A 19,341-nucleotide genomic window follows, 5' to 3' on the forward strand; every position below is an offset into this window, starting at 1 on the left:
TTTAAACCACGCAATATCCCCTTCTTCTGTTTGAACGACTGCCTCCTGATCTTTGTACATGTTCCTCATGAGCACAATTAAATGTTCCGGAATTCCCATTCTTCTCAATGTTATCCATATTTTGTTATGATCCACACAGTGGAATGCCTTTGCCTACTCAATAAAACACAGGTAAACATCTTTCTTGTATTCTCTGCTTTCAGCCAAGATCCATGTGACATCAGCAATGATATCCCTGATTCCATATCCTCTTATAATCTGGACTGAATTTCTGGCAGTTCCCTGTCAATATACTGCCGCAGCTGCTTTTGAATGATCTTCAGCAACATTTTACTTGCATGTGATATTGATAATATTGTTCAATAATTTCCACATTTGGTTGGATCACCTTTCTTGGGAATAGGCATAAACATGGATGGATCTCTTCCAATCAGTTGGCCAGGTAGCTGTCTTCCATATTTCTTGGCATAGACAAGTGAGCACGTCCAGCGCTGTATCCGTTTGTTGAAACATCTCCATTGATATTCTGTCAATTCCTGGAGCCTTAGTTTTTTGCCAATGCTTTCAGCGCAGCTTGGACTTCTTCCTTCAGTACCATCAGTTCCTGGCCATATGCTACCTCTTGAAATGGCTGAACGTTGACCAATTCTTTTTGGCATACTGACTCTGTGTACTCCTTCCATCTTCTTTTGATGCTTCCTGCGACATTTAATATTTTCCCCATAGAATCCTTCACTATCGCAACTTGAGGCTTGAATTTCTTCTTCAATTCTTTCAGCTTGAGAAATGCCGAGTGTATTCCTCCCTTTTGGTTTTCCATCTCCAGCTCTTTGCATGTGTCATTATAATACCTACTTTGTCTTCTCCAGTTGCCCTTTGAAATCTTCTGCTCAGTTCTTTTACTTCATCATTTCTTCCTTTTGCTTTAGCTACTCAATGCTCAAGGGCAAGTTTCAGAGTCTTTTTTGACATCCATTTTGGTCTCCTCTTTCTTTTCTGTCTTTTTAATGATGTCCTTGATGTCATTCCACAACTCATCTGGTCTTTGGTCATTAGTATTCAATGAGTCAAATGTATTCTTGAGATGGTCTCTAAATTCAGATGGGATATACTCAAGGTCATACTTTGGCTCTCATGGGCTTGTTTTAATTTTCTTCAGTTTCAACGTGAACTTGCATATGAGCAATTGATGGTCTCTTCTGCAGTTGGCTGCTGGCCTTGTTCTGACTGATGATATCGAACTTTTACTTCATCTCTTTGCACAGATGTAGTTGATTTGATTCCTGTGTATTCCATCTGATGAGGTCCACGTGTATAGTCACTGCTTATGTCAGTGAAAAAGGTATTTGCAACGAAGATGTCCTTGGTCTTACAAAATTCTATCATGCGATCTCCGGCATCATTTCTATCGCCAAGGCCATATTTTCCAACTACCGATACTACTTCTTTGTCTCTAACTTTCGTATTCCAATCACATCCATCCTTACTGCATGTTCGATCAATTTCAGACTGCAGAAGCTGGTAAAAATCTTCAATTTCTTCATCTTTGGCCTTGGCAGTTGGTGCGTAAATTCAGATACTAGTCATATTAACTGGTCTTTCTTGTAGGTGTATGGATGTTATCCTATCACTGGCAGTGTTGTACTTCAGGATAGTCCTTGAAATGTACTTTTTGATGATGAATACAATGCCACTCCTCTTCAAGTTGTCATTCCTGGCATGGTAGACCATATAACTGTCTGATTCAAAATGGCCAATATCAGTCCATTTCAGCTCACTAATGCCTAGGATACAGATGTTTATGTGTCCCATTTCATTTTTGATGATTTCCAATTTTTCTAGATGCATACTTTGTATATTCCACGTTCCGATTATTAATGGATGTTTGCAGCTGTTTCCTCTCATTTTGAGTCTTACCACATCAGCAAATGAAGGTGTCCGAAACCTTGACTCCATCCACATCATTAAGGTTGACTCTACTTTGAGGAGGCAGCTCTTCCCCAGCCGTCTTTTGAGTGCCTTCCAACCTGGGGGGGCTCATCTTCTGGCAGTATATATATACAATGCTCCACTGGTATTGGTAAGGTTTTCACTGGCTAATTCTTTTCAGAAGTAGACAGCTGGGTCCTTCTTCCCAGTCTGTCTTAGTCTGGAAGCTCAGCTGAAACCTGTCTGGCATTGGTGACCCTGCTGGTATCTGAATACCGGTAGCATAGCTTCCAGCATCACAGCAACACGCAAGCCCCTACAGTACAAAAAACTGACAGATTAACTGGGAATCTGGGCCAGTTGCTTCTCTGACATCAATTTCTCATCTCTAACACAGGAACACAGGAACCAACACAGGTAGTAGTACTTATATTGTTGATTTGTCACACTATTGTGTACAATGGATAATTGATATGCAAATTACAGAGAAATGACTCTTAGAAGTCGAAAGTGAAGTCAAAAGCTTACAGGTGAAGAAACTGATATTCAGAGAAGTCAAAGTTACATATGCTAGTTAGTGACAGAGTTTACAGCCCAAATCCTGATTTCCTTGTTCTTGGTCTTACAGTTTGTCCGTTTCTCTTTTCCTCTTTGATGAAGTTATACTTCCTTAAGAACTCTGGATTTTACAAGATTAAGCATATCATTAAACACTGTGTTTATGCACATACAACTATTGCCTTCCATTTACTCATTATTTGAAGATATTTATCTTAGGTCATTAAAATAAATCCCATCACTTTTCCAGAAATTTCTATTTTCCCTAAACAACTACTTACACATGGAGGGGAACCCAATAGTAATTGAATTGGTCAAAAATTCAATTGTATCTTTCATACTGCTTACCCTATAATTTAAAAATAGAAAGCATTTTTTAAATTAAGACTCTCTTTAATTTATTCTGCATTTTCTTCAGCATACATAAAATGGCTGTGATTTAGAAAAAGTGTCACAATCTTCAAGAAGATCAGTCAGCACATTAGTGCCTGGACACAATTCCCAATCGTTCTTATTTTTTCCCCTGTTATCTCTTCACAGTAGTAGGGTAACAGTTTTGCTCTGTTAAACAAGGATAAAGACAATATGAATCTCTGTGGAAGCTTCCAGTTTGTTCTCCAGTGCTCTGTCATATCATTGCAAAGTAATATGAAGAAAGTACGTAGCAACACTGAGAAAAGAATAAAGACAAAGACACTCAAAGTAAAAATCTCAACCAAAGACATTTAAGTTAGTGCTATCGGAGGAACCAAAGCAAGCACACTATTTTATATAAATTGTGCATGACATCACTTAGCATTTTAATATGTTTGAAAAAAAATGGCCCTGTGTTATCAAAGCTCCTTTTATAGGAGAAAACTCAGTTAGTGGTTCTGTGGCTTCACTTGCCAGCATGTCTTCTTCTGTGCTTAAGATACAAGATGATCGACTTCCCCCTTAAACAACTGCTGCTTAGGGCTTACTCCAGGATAAAGTGCTATTCACGGTTGTAATCTAGACTAAAGCTCTTACATAGCCCATAAACTTCAATTAAATGCTTCTAACCTTTTGCATAACACTTAAAACTGAAAGACTTTTGGTTTCTAGGTCAGCTTTAGATTTAGAGTGTATTTGTGGCCACAGAGCTATATAAGGGTAGGTTTTAGTTTGATTCAAGTACTTTGGCTTTTGTACCATAAAAATAGCATAGGAATGAAATGTAGTTTCCAACTATCATAATAAAAGTATGAGGAGGTATAGTCTTTGTCCTTTGACACACTTTACCGTTAAAAAAAAAAAAATTTTTTTTTTAAGATGGTAGAAAATAATAGGTTAAGAAAAACAATGGCAAAGTGGTCAAGTATAGGAAGTGGTAGTACTGAATGACCTAATTCTGAGTAGAAACCATATCACACGATATAGCAAAGTCAGACTGACAAGCTCTCCAGGCAAGATCACGACAGAGATTCTTACCTTACTTTCATTTATTTTATTCTATATATTGCTTCACTAGCAGAAAAAAAGGTTTCTCTTCCCTACTTGTGACTTGGTTTAGTTTCTTATTAACTAAGATGATTTTAGAAACCAGAATCATATATATATATATATATACACAAATACATACATTTTTTACATTTTAAAATTAGAAATCAAAAGATAAAATGAAAATCCTATGTGCTTCTCATCCACATATACCAAATACATTTTGAAAACGGCTTAAAAGGAGGCAAGTACCTATTTGACACTATCCTGCCTGCATTGGTGAAACTCTGATGAGGAGTCAATTTATTTTTTTAGTATTCAAAAAGGTTAACTCTTGGACACCTAGTATCTTTAAGTATCTCAAAAAAGCAATTATAACATTTTCCAACATGAAAAGAAAAATTACGTGTGAGCATTTTGTAAAATATACCCATGTCACACAACACCATTTTGAAGCAAGGGGACTGAAAGAAGGTATAGTCTTTTTCCTTTGTAGCTTGCTCAAATGCTCAAGGATAGATTTTCTTCCCAAAAGACTAGAAGTAGAGGAATGGGCTGACTTTGGGTGCTACGATAGTTAATTTTATGTATCAACTTGGCTAGGCTAAGGTGCCCAGTTGTTTGGTCACACACTACTCTAGTTGCTGTTAAGAAGTAGTAAATGTGATTAAATCAGTCAGCTTTGAGTACAGCAGATGACCTTCCATAACGTAGGTGAGCCTCAACCAATCGGTTGAAAGCCTTAAAAGCAAAAGTGAAGTTTTCCCTAGGGTGTATCCTGCCTCCAGATTATAGACAGACATCTTGCCAGAACCTTCCACTTTTCCCATCGCTTGACCTATGGATTTTGGAACACGAGACTGCAGAATATCTAGCTTGTCTCTTGAGCTACAGATTTTGGGCTTGCCTGCACCCCCCACAGGCATTTGAATGAATTCTTTAAATTTCTCTGTTTCTTTCTCTATGCTGTTGTTTTTAGGTACCATAGAGTCAGTTTTAACTCACAGTGACAACAAAACACTGTCCAGTCCTGTACCATCCTCAAAATCGTTGCTATGTTTGAGCCCACTGTTGCAGCCACTGTGTCAATCCATCTCCTTGAGGGTCTTCCTCTTTTTGCTGACCCTCTACATGATGTCCTTCTTTAGGGACTGGTCCCTCCGGATAACATGTCCTAAGTAAGTAAGATGAAGTCTTGCCATTCTGGCGTATAAAGAGCATCCTGGCTGTATTTCTCCCAAAGACATATTTGTTCATTCTTTTGTCAGTCCATGGTATTTTTAAAAAATATATATATGTATGTATATACATATGTATGTATCTTCCTGGCTCAGTTTCTCTCAAGAAGCCTAAGACAGTAAGACAGATGTGTACTGAGAAAGCTTTTGAATAGAGTTTCACTTTCAAATGCACTTTGGATGCTGAGGTGACAGGTAGGAATCTGTCAGAGTTACAAGAAAAAGTGGTAGTCATTATAGAGTCTGGAATCAGAAAAAACAGAGAGACACTTGAACAACCAGAGATGGAAATGTCTCAACTGTAAGGTTCTAAAAGGGACTGGGTTTGGAGCTAGTATTATTTGATGTTTTCTAAAACATCTGGAAGAGGGTAAACAGTGAACCCCATGTGGTATGTGGCAGCTGACGGTTTCCAGGTTAGTTATTAGGATACAAGGAATGACTGAAGTGACATCGTAAAGCACTTTCTAAGGACAGCAACCCGCTGTGCCACAGTAGCCAATAAGACTAATGAATTGCTGACTGTTGCACTTGAGCTCCCAGTTGCTTTTAATATGCTATGTGTGGGGGACTTATTGGGAAAGGATGAATGTTAAGTACCCTCATGAGTCTTTAAGGGAAACCTGAAGGAGCCCTGGTGGTGTAGCGGTTAAAGCGTTTGGTTGCTAACTGAATAATTGGTGGTTTGAACCTACCAGCAGCTCCAAGGGAGAAAGGTGTGACAGTTGGCTTCCCTAAAGATTACAGTCTTGGGAACCCTATAGGGCAGTTCTACTCTGTCCTATAGGGTCACTATGAGTCAGAATCTACTGGACAGGAAAGAGTTTGGTTTGTTTAGGTATATTTGAAGGAGCCCTGGTGGTACAGTGGTTAAACACTCAGCTGTTAACAGAAAGGTCAAAGGTTCGAACCCAGCAGCAGCTCTGTGGGAGAAAAGACATGGCAATCTGTTCCTATAAAGATTAAAACCTACTACCACCAAGTCGATTCCAACTCATAACCACCCTATAGGACAAAGCAGAACTGCCCCATAGGGTTTCCAAGGAGCAGCTGGTGGATTTGAACTGCTGACCGTTTGATTAGCAACCTAGCTCTTAACCACTGTGCCACCAGAGCTCCCCTGTAAAGATTACAGCTTAGCAAACCCTATGGGGCAGTTCTACTCTGTCTGAGAGGGTCGCTATGAGTTAGAGTGGATTTGATGGCACTCAACAACGACAAAGGTATATTTGGAGAGTAACCCACATCTTCTAGGGGCAACCATTCCCTTCTGGAAAACATTCCTTAGTATAATTGTGACAGATGGATTACCAAGTAGTCCACCCATTAGATGCACTGGACAGTTTCAATGTGCTTAATGTTAAGTGCTACAGCTGCTAACCAGACGGTCGGCAGTTCTAATCCTCCAGGCGCTCCTTGGAAACTCTGTGGGGCAGTTCTACTCTGTCCTATAGGGTCGCTATGAATTGGAATCGACTCGATGGCACTGGGTACTGGGTTAATTTATATGAATCATCATGTCACCAACTCTTAACCTTTAGATGTCCCTAGTGGATATCCAGATTTACCTAAAACAGACAAACCTCCCCCCTCCCTTAAAGCAAAAGTAACCAGTTAATTTATGGGCAACTGCTAACAACCACACGGTCACTCACAAACATTAGTAGCCATCAGTAAAACGGACAACACCGATTTACTTCGTTTAAGTAAATACCAAATACATTACCGAGTCTTCCATCTAGGGCAGATGTGAGAAGGCAGGGAGGTATAGTCTTGTGCTGTATGGTGTCGAGGGTATCGTGTGTCTGAGCATGATGAGTGGGTGTGTTTGGGCATGGTGCGTGTGTGTGTGCACAGTATGTATGTGTGAAAGAATAAGAGCGAGCTATGCCTGAAATTTTAAGTAACTGTTTTCATAGATGGCTTATAACCTCCCTAAAACTAAATTTTCATGCACATACTTAAACCAATGAAAATAAGGGAATGAATAATGTCTGCATTTCCTTACCTTCTATTGCTGATAGGAGAACCCGGGAATGATCATATGCGATTACATTTGCATATCTATTCTTTGGTTTGTTTACTTCCAAGTTTGAATGTTCCCAAGTGAACTGCTGGCCAGGGTCAATTGACTTTAAAAGAAAAACAGCACACACACAATATCAATACTAAATTACACCAGATTATAGGTATTTATCCCAAGTAACAAACATGATTTAAAAAGAAAAGTCTGAAGCCATACTTCATCGTGATGACCCTGGCTGTGAAGCCGAACATTAATAGAACCAGCACAACGTGAAATGATGAATCATAGTAAGAAACAGCGATAGTCATCAACATTGATTCAAATGGGAAAGAAAAATCAATAGAGGTGTTCTGTTAATATTGGAAGGGTAGGTTTTTATTTTTTGCTTTTCCATTTCCCTCTCTGCTGCTGTAGTTTACAAGTTATCTCGGTTCTATATCCCTTCCAGTTCTGTGAACATTTGTTTATCTTGATCACTCTTCCCTATTCTTTGCTATCTAGACCTAACTAGTCACCCCAGTCTTTAAGGTGATTGGTCTTTCACTGGCTTCCCCGGGCACTGGTTTTACTTTTCTCTCTTCACCTACATGTTCACTTATTGATGGCAACTTAGATTTCACTTGTTTCCCTATAACATAGCACAACCGTAACACAAGGCAATTTGTACCATCCGATCCATTAAAAATAATAGTAAAGAAACAGTAAAGTCAGTTAAATCTAATAATCACCCTAGAATAGCAATAATGCATCCCCACCCCGTTGCCGTGGAGTTGGTTCTGATTTACAGCGACCCTACAGGACAAAGTAGAGCTGCCCCGTAGAGTTTCCAAGGAGCGCCTGGTGGATTCAAACTGCCAAACTTTTGGTTAGCAGTTGTAGCTCTTAACCACTACACCACCAGGGTTTCCGTAATAATGCATGCAGGGCCTAATTGTTTTTCTATTTTTCACTGTGTTTTCTGTTATTATTATGTGTTTATTATGTTGACATTGTTGCTGTTGTGGCCAACTCATAAAGACCCTATACCACAGAGCAGAACTGCCCCATAGGATTTGCTAGGCTGTAATGTTCAAGGGGGGAGCCCTGGTGGCACAGTGGTTATAAGCTTGGCTGCTAACCAAAAGGTTGTCAGTTCAAATCCAACAGCCGCTCCCTGGAAACCCTATGGGGCAGTTCTACTCTGTCCTGTAGGATTGCTATGAGTCGGAATCGACTTAATGGCAACAGGTTTTTTTTTTTTTTTTATCTTGAAGGGAGCAGATGGCCAGGTCTTTTCTCCCTTAGAGCTGCTGGTGGGTTTAAACCACTGACCTCTCGGTTAGCAACTGAGTGCTTGATCATTGTACCACCAGGGCTCCTTATTATGTTATAGGCTTTGTTTATTTTTATAACTTACTTTAAACTTATTTTTTCTGACTTCTAATGCCTTCATTTGATACTTCCGTTCAACTGAAATTATTCAACAACTAAAACAAATATTGCAGAGATATAAAATAATTTACACATTCACTTTTACAGTTAAGCAGAACCATTATTTTGAGGACTAATTCAGGCTTTGATCATAAAACTGTAGGGGACTTTTTAATTTCCTGAGATGCTATGGAAATCAAAACACTTTTTTGTCCCCCCATCATAGGATACTGACACCTTTCTAAGAGTTATAATTTCATGGTATATGGAGACATAAGTCCAGTACTTACATAAACATGATTTTAATGATCAAAGTGAAGTTTTCAGAAATAATTAATGATAAATTAGTTTTATGTACAGGTGAAACTAAAAGAGAACAAAGGGACACTATATTACACTAATTGTCTTTTTAGCAGTTATTTTTGACGCTGGGTATCATATCTATGCTTTTATGTGTATATGTAAAATTTGAAAGTAAAACATCTCCAACAGCTATTACAATACTAAAGATACATATACTTTCTCTTAGAGGGGGCAGAGCTCAGCATGGCAGTAAAACTCACTAGTGTAAAGAGTCAATCTATTAACAGTCTATAGAACAGCCTGCAAACACACTAAAATCTCAGCAGTAGACATTGCTGCCTCTGATTTAATAAGGACTATAAAACCTTTTTTGGCTCTTAACCTATATATAAAATAGTCAATCACTGAGCAGCATTCAGGAAAATAATTGTACATGCCTTAAAGTCTAAAGAACAATATTGTTAGTGTTTTTCCCTCCATGGAAGCTCATCACCGCCCCTGCGGAATGTACCCTTCTCCAAGTATTCCCTGGGCTAAAGGCAGTCATAACATTCAGATGCTCAGGATGGAAGCCTTCAAGTCAACCTTGACCTTCTCCACACAGAGCAGCTCCACCCTGACCAAGACCTGCCTTAAAATGCCTCAAATCAGTTCTAAATCTACAATGTCATTGCCACTCCCCAAATTCAGACCTTCATTATCTGCTTCCTGATTGGTCTCCCTTGTATCGTCTCTCCCCACTATAATCCATTCTTCATACCGCTGCCCAAATCTTCTTTTTAAAACACTGTACAGCTTAGGCCCCTGGTTAAGACCTTCCACTAGTTCTTTGCGAACTGCAGATTAAATTCTAAATTCCTTAGCTATAGCCCTACCTAGGCAGCTTTAGTGGGTCTTTACACCTATACTAGTCCTGGCTCCAGGCAATGGTGGTTCAGTTGTAGAACTCTCACCTGCCATGTAGGAGACCCGGGTTTGATTCCTGGCCAATGCAGTTCAGCCTAGCCACTACTTGTCTGTCAGTGGGGGGTCTGTGTGTCGCTGTAAAGCTAAACAGGTATCACTGGAGCTTCTAGACTAAGAAGAAAGGCCTGGTGATCTAATTCCAAACATCAACCTATGAAAACCCCATGGATCACGATGGTCTGATCCTGTTATATATGGGGTCACCTTAAGTCGTGGCTGCCTCCACCACAGCTAACAATAACACCTGGCTCAAAAAATGGTTCAACGGGTGCTTATTAAATGATTGAATAAATGGATGAATGAAATGTTGTTAAAAGAAGTTCATAAAGAAACATCATGACATAATTCCTCTATATCATGGGAGCTAGAAAATAAATGGAAGCTACAACGCACAGTATACCAAAACCTTATCACTTAATGCTCATTAACATATGGCTTAGTAATTAAGTGTGCAATCCTGAAATTATAATTACCACTGGTATTCTACTTTACACTTGAGCATTACTGGGTGCATAAGCTTCTTAGATGCCACTCTCTAAAATATCCCAAGGAGCTACTAAGTTCACTGATGTATACTGTTTTGATTGGAAGATATTACTCCCTCTGATGGCCTTGTTTTACTCAGAGTATGATCACCCACAGATGTATAAAATTGCCAGTATCTAATTAGAGTAATGGAATTGCATCTTTCAAACTCAAAGACATGGTTAACTCCTGTCCATTTCTGCTCTTGTCACATATTCTCAGCCTTCTGCATGATTTATCTGATACTTACATTGAAGAGGTTAAAAAATGGTAATGGAAACCTGAGTTGTGAGCCACATATGTTTATACGCTTAGGCATAAAGTATGGTCCCTGAGAAGAAGACCCGTAAGTAACCTAAGTAACGGGATAATTATAATAAAAGCTGCCAGGTTGTTATGCTTTACAGGCAGTAACCCATTGCATTTTCATAGCTGTTATGAGGTAGGTATTGTTGCTTTCTCCATTTTGCAGGGTAGGAAATTGAAGTAAAGAAAGATTAAGTTCTTAATTCAATAAATCGCACTGAGGGTCTTCTACGTGCCAGCCACTTGACTACTTGGTGGGTAAGTAATTATAAGGCTATGCTCACACAGCTAGACTCACAAAATCGTCCTCAAACCCAGGCCCGAGTGATTCTAAAGCCTAGCTGATAACTGTTGATATCAGCTGCATTGGAGTTGGCCCCAACTCATGGCGATGCCACTCACGATGATGAGATGAAACGCTGCCTGACTCTGTGCCATCCCCATGATTCATCGTGAATCAGATCTTTGTTATCGATAGGGTTTTCACTGGCTGATTTTTAGAAGTAAATCACCAGGCCTTTGTTACTAGTCTGTCTTAGTCTGGAAGCTCCACTGAAACTTGCTCAGCATCACAGCAACACACAAGCCTCTACTGACAGATGGGTGATGACTACGAATGAAGTACACTGGCTGGGAATCAAACCCACATGGAAGGCAAGGATTCTACCACTGAGCCACCAATGTCACCAGCCGATAATTACCCACTGCTAATTACTAAGCCACAAGGCTACTTAACTCTCCAGAACGTTACTGCAAAACAAAGAAGCCCAACATATGAACCAGGGGCAGACTATCCAATAGGCAACATATAAGCACGGTGCTTACCTTGCTTACCAGGTCCCCTGTAGTGAACAATTTCACATTTTTTTCACTACATTAAAGATTCTGCTTATAGTTATGGCTGGCATCTGTCTCTCTCCCAACCCCACAGCACTCTTCTACAGAATCCAAGCCTCTTCAAATTTACACTCCCTCACAGGGGCAGAGGACCCAATAAGCAAGGTAAGCACAGGCTTACTTATGCTTCCTTACTAATCCGTAGCGAAAAATTTCACATGGGTTTCACCGCATCAAAGATCACTACAGGTAATCAGAGATGTGGTGAAACCCACATGCAGTTGTTCACTGCAGATGATCTAGTAAGCAAGGAAAGCAGTAAGCTTACCTAGCCTATTGGATAATACGCCCCTGGTACGAGCCACACCTAAACATGACTTCCTTTTCTCTTGCCAGTCCGAATAATATTTCTTCCCAGCTTATCAGACTGTGGCATTCTGGGGCAATTACATAAGAAATCGAGTTTTAAAAATGAGACTGGCTTCCCACGGATGATAAAACAGATGGGCTGTAGCTTACATTTATACTCGTTTTATACAGATCAAACAGTGATTAAATAATGCTGACTTGTCTTTGTGGAACACAACACTCATTCGCCTGTATCTATGTATCTGGCTGAACCTTTAACAACACACAGCATCGCCCATTATTTTAGGAGCTTGTCAGAATGCTGAGAGCTGGAAACTCAGTAAATTAGAGTAACTACTGAAAGGAGGTGAGGTATAATAAGATCTTTTATATTTAGGGGGAAAAAAAAAACTGGCTGAGGGAAATCAAATTTCAATTATCCATGTTAATGAGGCGAAGATAGCAGGGATGACTAAGACCCTAATTCTCAAAGCCACTGATGACACACAGTTGCTTTGCCTGTATCTCTTGCTCTCTGACTTCTCTTGCTATAATGCTTTTCAGGAGGATTAAAATGGTCAACGGGGAAAAGGGGCAACACTGGTCGTCAGTGATCCAGAAGTTGATTTTCACATTAGCGTCAAATTTTAGCCAGGCTCCTGTTATGTAAACGAGGCAAAGAAGGCCTCTGTGTATTGACTTCAAGGTGTTTACGTCTTCATAGTAAGCTGAAGCAATTTAGCCACTCCCCCACCCAAAATACAAAGCTCACGGGGCCAAACTCAATTTCACACACATCCAATTGTTTTGGATAGGCAGATTTTTAGCCACTTAGAACCTGCCTGCTTTACCCCATGCAACTGCACCGAACAGTTCTGCTAGCTCTAAACCAAAAAACCAAACCCGTTGCCACCCTCTGGTTCTGTCCATCCAAACAACCTTCTGTGGGATCCTTCCACCTCCCTAGCACTCAATCCGAAACTCTGTCCCCAACCGAGATGTAATCTTGGCCAGGTCTTCTTCAGCCTCCCCTCAGAGTGGAATTTTGCCATTTGGGAATAAAGCAAGCTAGCTTTTTTCAACCAAAGGCTGATTCACAGATGTTTAAAATAAGCCATATAAAACTTACATATTACACTGTCACAGGATTCATAAACAAGAATTTTACTTCATATTTGCTTTTGTTTCTCTATGTAGTCAGCAAGGCCCTTGAAAGATACTACACACCAGCAAAAATCAGGCTCTGCGGTGAACCCTATGTACACCCAAACTTTACTAAGATCCCAGCCATTTTACACTGGTTCCCTGTCTGCATGCTTGGCAGCTGATACACTCTCATGAACACTGACAGAACCATTCCAATACTAACAGCAAGAGATCTTCAACTCAATGGCTTTATTGTATGAAGGAAAAGGTGACCAAGTTGTTCAAAGGAATAATTTAATTAAAAAAAAAAAAAAAGAGTAAGCCTCAAATAAACACCTGTCAATTTCTTATAATTTGCATGTATGTATTCTTTAACTCGACGGATGGAAGTCCTAATTTTTGTAATCAATCGACAGACGGAAGTCCTAATTTTTGTAATCAACTAGAACTTGAAATACGTGAGTGAAAAATGAAGCTACTGTAACAGACGAATTTATAATTTTGCACAAAGTTCTACACTGTATTCTTGATAAGAAGCCAAAATTAAAAGCTATATATTTATATCCAATGATAATAGCTAACACATAACATTTATTTTGCTTTACATATATTAACTCATTTTACCTTCACAAAGACCTTACCAGATGTCTGCCTTCTGACACCAACTCTAAATGTCTTCTCTACACCCACTTCAAATGCAGTTCTTCTTCTGATCTAACCACCCAGAATGAGGTCAGCTCTCACACATTAAAGGCACAACCCTCCACTGTCAAGTGTGCCTAGGAGTTCAGGCACTAGCCCCAGTTTTGAGGGTCCCCAGGGCACCTGCATTTCTGACTCGCTGGCTACAAATTCAGGGGTTCCCACTACCTCCTTGGGCTCAAAAATTCATTAGAATGATTCATAGAACTCAGGCAAGTGCTATACTTACCACTATAGTTTTATTACAGCAAAAAGCACACAAAAGAAGAGACACATAGGGCAATATCTGGGAGGGTCCCCTACAGAGAGCTTCTATGCCCCCAAGGACATGTTATCCTCCTCTGTGTATCCATGTGAACCATCAACCGGGACCTCACTTGAGCTTCAGTGTCCAGAGTTTTCACTGGAATTTCATTACAAAGGCAAGAATGACTGAATCATTGCCCGCATGTTTAAATTCAATCTCCAGTTAGTCTCCCTACCCTGGAAGTTGGACCGGTATCACATGGTGGGTCTTTCTGGTAAGGCCAGCCCCATCCAACAAGAGTTACCTCACTAACATAAACTCTCAGGTGGACTCTGGAGACTTTATGAGTAACAAAGGCACTCCCATCGACTGGGAAATTCTAAAGTTTAGAGGTAACCTTCTAGGGACCAAGGACAAAGACCAAATTCTTTGGATAAAGTAATTCTTCACCCTATAGACCCTAAGAAGTAGTTACCATCATTGTCATAGTTTTGTAGATTAGGAAACTGAGACACAGAAATGTTAAATAACTTCCTCAGAGTCAAACAGCAGTAAGCGGAGAAGACAGGTTTGGAGGCCAGGCATTTTGGCCTTCAAGTCTGAGAGCCTGGCCACCATGCTGTGCCACCCCTCCAGCCAAGTTGGAGAATACTTCTCAATTGTTTCACACTTGCCTTTCCATTGTTCTCTTGAAACACAGTGCAAGGAAAGCTCTGAATAAAAATCGAGTCGGCTGTTGATCTGTATTTATAATTCTGAACCCCAAATAAAAGAGTGTTCATAAATTTGCCCATCAGTTTATAGTCATTGAGTAAAATTACCTCTGATAAGAGAATAACCTTTTTTGATAAAGCCAAAGTCATCATCTTAAAGCAAAACCCTTTAACTATGTTCCTGAAGACTCCAGAAAGAAAACACGCAACTCACGTATACAAAACACCACTCTTGCCTACTGCCACTAAGAGAAAAACCTCAAAATATTCCCTTTAGAAACTCATCAAAGAGAAACCACAAAAAAGATAGATACATCCTGTTCTTGTGTGTTTTTAAAACATCTAACAAAAATCTAATTATATAGAAGGAATAGACCAGCTACTTGGCTAGCTAAACTATATATAAAAAAAAAACAACTATGGGTCAGGGTAAACCATCATTTCTGCAGGGAACTGAACTTTCAATGACTCCAACTTCCACAGAAATACTGTCTTTCCACATAGTTCCCCACTAGTAGGCTCATTTGGTCCTCATTTGATGTGGTTTGCCCAAATGATGCTCAAGTACTTTCTGAGGTCTAGAACATCAACTGTCATGGACCATATTTTTTCAGGGAAGCCTTTTTTCATCCTCATTCATTTGTATTCTCTCTCTCTCTCAGTTTGAAAATGGTAAATGGATATATATCCATTTGACAACGACCCATAGCTGCATATTCTGGAAGGGCTATATTTTGTGCAATTAGCAAAGCCCTGTAATTGGCATAATGAGTACTTACTTCAAAGAGAAGAGCAGGAGTGGGGTCGAATGCAATGATGAGGCAGAAACTGGAATGTGAGGACAGGGTCCAAAGAATGGTGATGAGCAAAGTCAAGAAGTCAGGGAACAGGGAGCCAGCCCTCTCTTTGCCTCTGGCTAGCTTTGGCAGTCATGTCACTTGGATCTCTATTTGCTTGTTCTATGTTTGTTCCTCTTTTCTATTAATGATGTCCCCCTGTCATATTTCTACCTTCTTTCCTCTTCTTTTCCTTTAACCAATTTAGTTATCAAAAACTTACTGAGCCTTGCCCTTTAAAAGCACCTCTAGTCTAGGCACCCATTTAGAGGTTGAGGGATTAAAACAGGGACTTTTCAAGACTCTCAGTGCTAAGTAACGAATGGATGTAACCCCAGTGATGCAATGGTTAAGCACTTGGATGATAAGCAAAATGTTGGTTGTTCAAACCCACCCCATGGCTCTGCGGAAGAAAGACTGGCCATCTGCTCCCACAAACACTACAGCTTAGAAAACCCGATGGGCCAGTTTTACTCTGTCACGTGGGGCTGCTGTGAGTCAAATATTGACTCAATGACACCTAACAGCAACAACAGGCCTGCTCCACCTTTAAGAGCAGAAAGACGTACAGAATTTGTAAATATACCACATCATAGAAGACAACAAAATGCATTCGACCAGGTTATGTTTGTACACAGTGGGTATTTTTTTCCTCTATCCAGTTTTTAGTAAGTAACAGAATTGCCCTACATTTGTAAGTTGTCTAATGGTTTGATCAGAAATTCTGATAACATATTCTATAACAAATACTGGAGAAAATTACCTAAAGCGACAATTTCGTTATGTGTATTATCAGAATCAATATGTGGTGAATTGAAAAGATAAACTACATTCTGTGCAAACCATTCAGCTGTGTGAGATGAATACCTATCTGAGGCAACCATCTGATAAACACTTTCTTATAAATTACACCTTGATACAAAGAATGAGTTTATCTCACCTAGAATGCACTTTAGGAGCCCTGATGGCACAACAGTTAAGCTGTTAAAATGAAAGGCTGATGGTTCGAACCCACTGCAGGAGAAAGACCTGGCTATCTGTTCCCATAAAGATTACAGCCTAGAAACCCTATGGGGTAGTTCTGTTCTGTTACATGTAGTCACTGTGAGTCAAAATTGACAACATCTAACAACAAGAAAACAACAGGACACAGCTTACTCACAGGAATATGCTAAATGTATTCTGAAATGGGTTCAAACTGATGAAAAACAAATCAACAATAAATACTAGATTATTTTTCAACTCAGTAAAAAACCAAAAACCAAACCCGTTGCCGTCGAGTTGATTCTGACTCATAACGATCCTACAGGACAGAGTAGAACTGCCCCAGAGGGTTTCCAAGGAGCACCTGGTAGATCTGAACTACCAACCTTTTAGTTAGCAGCTGTAGTGCTTTGCCACTAAGCCACCAGGGTTTCCTCTATTAAAATAGTTAACATGCAACTCAGTAGGATAATGCCATTTGCACAGAACTCACACTGCATCAGTACCTTCATGCGTGAGACCACAGAAAAGATTATTTTTGGGAGATATTTTCACATAAGCATTCAAAAATGAACATATAACATTAAGATCTGAAGATAACTCCAGGTTTCTTTCTACACACTCCTTTTGAACATGCCTGATATCTATCTTCTTGGACACCACTGCTCGTAGAAAAAAGGCCTTCCAAGTTTCTGCAGATCATGTTCCACAGGAATGAGGGTAGTGATACATTTTAATCCTAATTTTGTAGTTATTAGCTATTTATTTCCTACATCAAATTAAAATGAATGGAAGGAAAGGGATGGAGAGAATTACAGTTGACATTTATAAAGACCAGTGCTTCACAGATAATCATTCTTCAAAAAGAATTCACAGAGTAGGATTCCTGATGCTCTCTGGAAAAGCCAAAGAAATTTCAGGATTTCTAGAAAGTTTGGGGCAAGTAAATACTATTAGAAATTTATTACTTTCTATAAAGAGATAAACAGAATAAAGTTGATAGGATTGGTAGAAATTACAATGATTCAGAAAAAGAAGTTACTTGGTCCGTAAATCATTTAGACAGTATGATATTTAATATTTAAAACAGGTGGTGCACTTCCAGAAACATTAAAGAGTATGGCAATTGTGTATAGGTAACGGACAAACAAAATTCTCTACTGAAGGCAATCAATGTGGAATATCAAAAAGAATAATTTACAGCTGCAGACTATCTTTTCCATGCATCACAGGGCACCAGGGCTGGGCACAGAATTAACAAAAAGAATGCATTAGTTCCTCACCACTTTTTGTAAAGGTTGACACTTCTGTATAGACCCTATTGCATTACCGAAGTGAAACAGCATGTACGAGGGCCTGATGTCATTAAATGAATGCCACTTACCTTCTACTGCCTCCACCCACTGACTGGTGTGGGAGCACCCCTGATCTAAGACAATCTTAAGTATCTCAGGAATACCTGCTTTCTCCTTCATGCTAAGTGGATCTCCTTTGTCATTCAAACATAAAACTGAGGCAATTAGTATTATTTTAGGCAAAGAAATCTATCCTGCCCTCCTATTGCTACGTAACAATATATGTTGTTGTAGTTAGTTGCTAGTGGGCCGGCTCAGACTCATGGCAACCTTATGTGATCCTGTACCATCTTCACACAAAAGGCCCAATAATGGACACAAATATACCAACGATCATGAAGATGGCGCAGGACCAAGAACATGTATATGTATATAACTTGGACCCTTATCTATTTTTCTGGCAGATAACAAAAAAGAGAAGTCCAGTGCAAAAGCAGATTGAAAAGAAAAAACAACTGACGAGTAGTAAGTGGCTTGTTTTTATAATTTCATATTACAACAACATTTAACAATAGTATAACTAAAATAGAGAATATACATCATCATTTTTTGTTTTTAAAAACTCTGATTATTTGAGTGTTTTAAGTGATAACATTAATTCTACTTTACCAAAGGTAGAGATTTCTAACCTAACATTAAAATACAGTTTTTTCCTCTGCATCTCCTAGGCAGATGTATTTTAGTCTTTCAACACTGCCTTGCTTGTCTAGTAATAAAAAGTTTCTTTGTTAAATCTTTGTTTCCTTTCTTATATTTATTTTCAGATGTGAGAGTGAAAACAGATGTATTTCCAAACTGAAATTTGAATAAACTTTTATTAATATTCAGTAAATGCCTTTCAAATCTTATTTTCTACTTCAGAAAAACAAAAATTCGACATCCAAAATAAAATGGAAAAAAGTGAGATTTTCCCCAATTTGTGAAAACGAAAACAAAACAAAACAAAACAACCCCCCCTCAAAACCCTACTGCCGCCAAGTCGATTCCAACCCACGCCACCCTTATAAAATACAGGAAATGCCAAACAATCACTTAAAAATCTCTCCATCCTCATCTACATCGATTGGTATAATATGGCGTATAAAGACAACGTTCTGCCTCCTACTTCTGTGAGTAGCGTCTGGAGTCTTAGAAGCTCGTGAGTGGCCATCTGAGATACAACTATTGGCCTCGTACCACCTGGAGTAAAGGAGAATTAAGAAAACCAAAGACCTGAGGGAGCAATCAGTCCAAAGGACTGATGGACCACGTGAACCACAGCCTGCACAGCCCCGAGACCAGAAGAACTAGGTGGTGTCTGGCTACCACTACTAAATGACTGGGATCAAAACAGAGGGTCCTGGAAAGAGTAGGAAAAAAAAATTGCAGAATAAAAAATCAAATTTCACAAAAAAGACCAGACTTACTGGTCTAACAGAGACTGGAGGAACCCCTGAGATAAGCTTCTGACC

General features: G+C 39.4%; 1 protein-coding gene across 5 annotated transcripts in view; it reads right to left on the reverse strand.

Moving 5' to 3' along the window:
• PTPRD (protein tyrosine phosphatase receptor type D) overlaps positions 1-19,341 on the reverse strand; it is a 591,083-nt gene that overhangs the window by 85,356 nt on the left and 486,386 nt on the right. For all 5 annotated transcript variants that reach the window (XM_049896355.1, XM_049896354.1, XM_049896353.1 and 2 more), the window contains one exon: positions 7,195-7,318. In XM_049896355.1, the coding sequence (XP_049752312.1) occupies positions 7,195-7,318 (124 nt within the window). The remainder of the gene's footprint in view (positions 1-7,194; positions 7,319-19,341) is intronic.

The sequence above is a fragment of the Elephas maximus genome, chromosome 9, assembly GCF_024166365.1.
Source record: "Elephas maximus indicus isolate mEleMax1 chromosome 9, mEleMax1 primary haplotype, whole genome shotgun sequence".
In the NCBI taxonomy this organism is placed as follows: Eukaryota; Metazoa; Chordata; class Mammalia; order Proboscidea; family Elephantidae; genus Elephas; species Elephas maximus.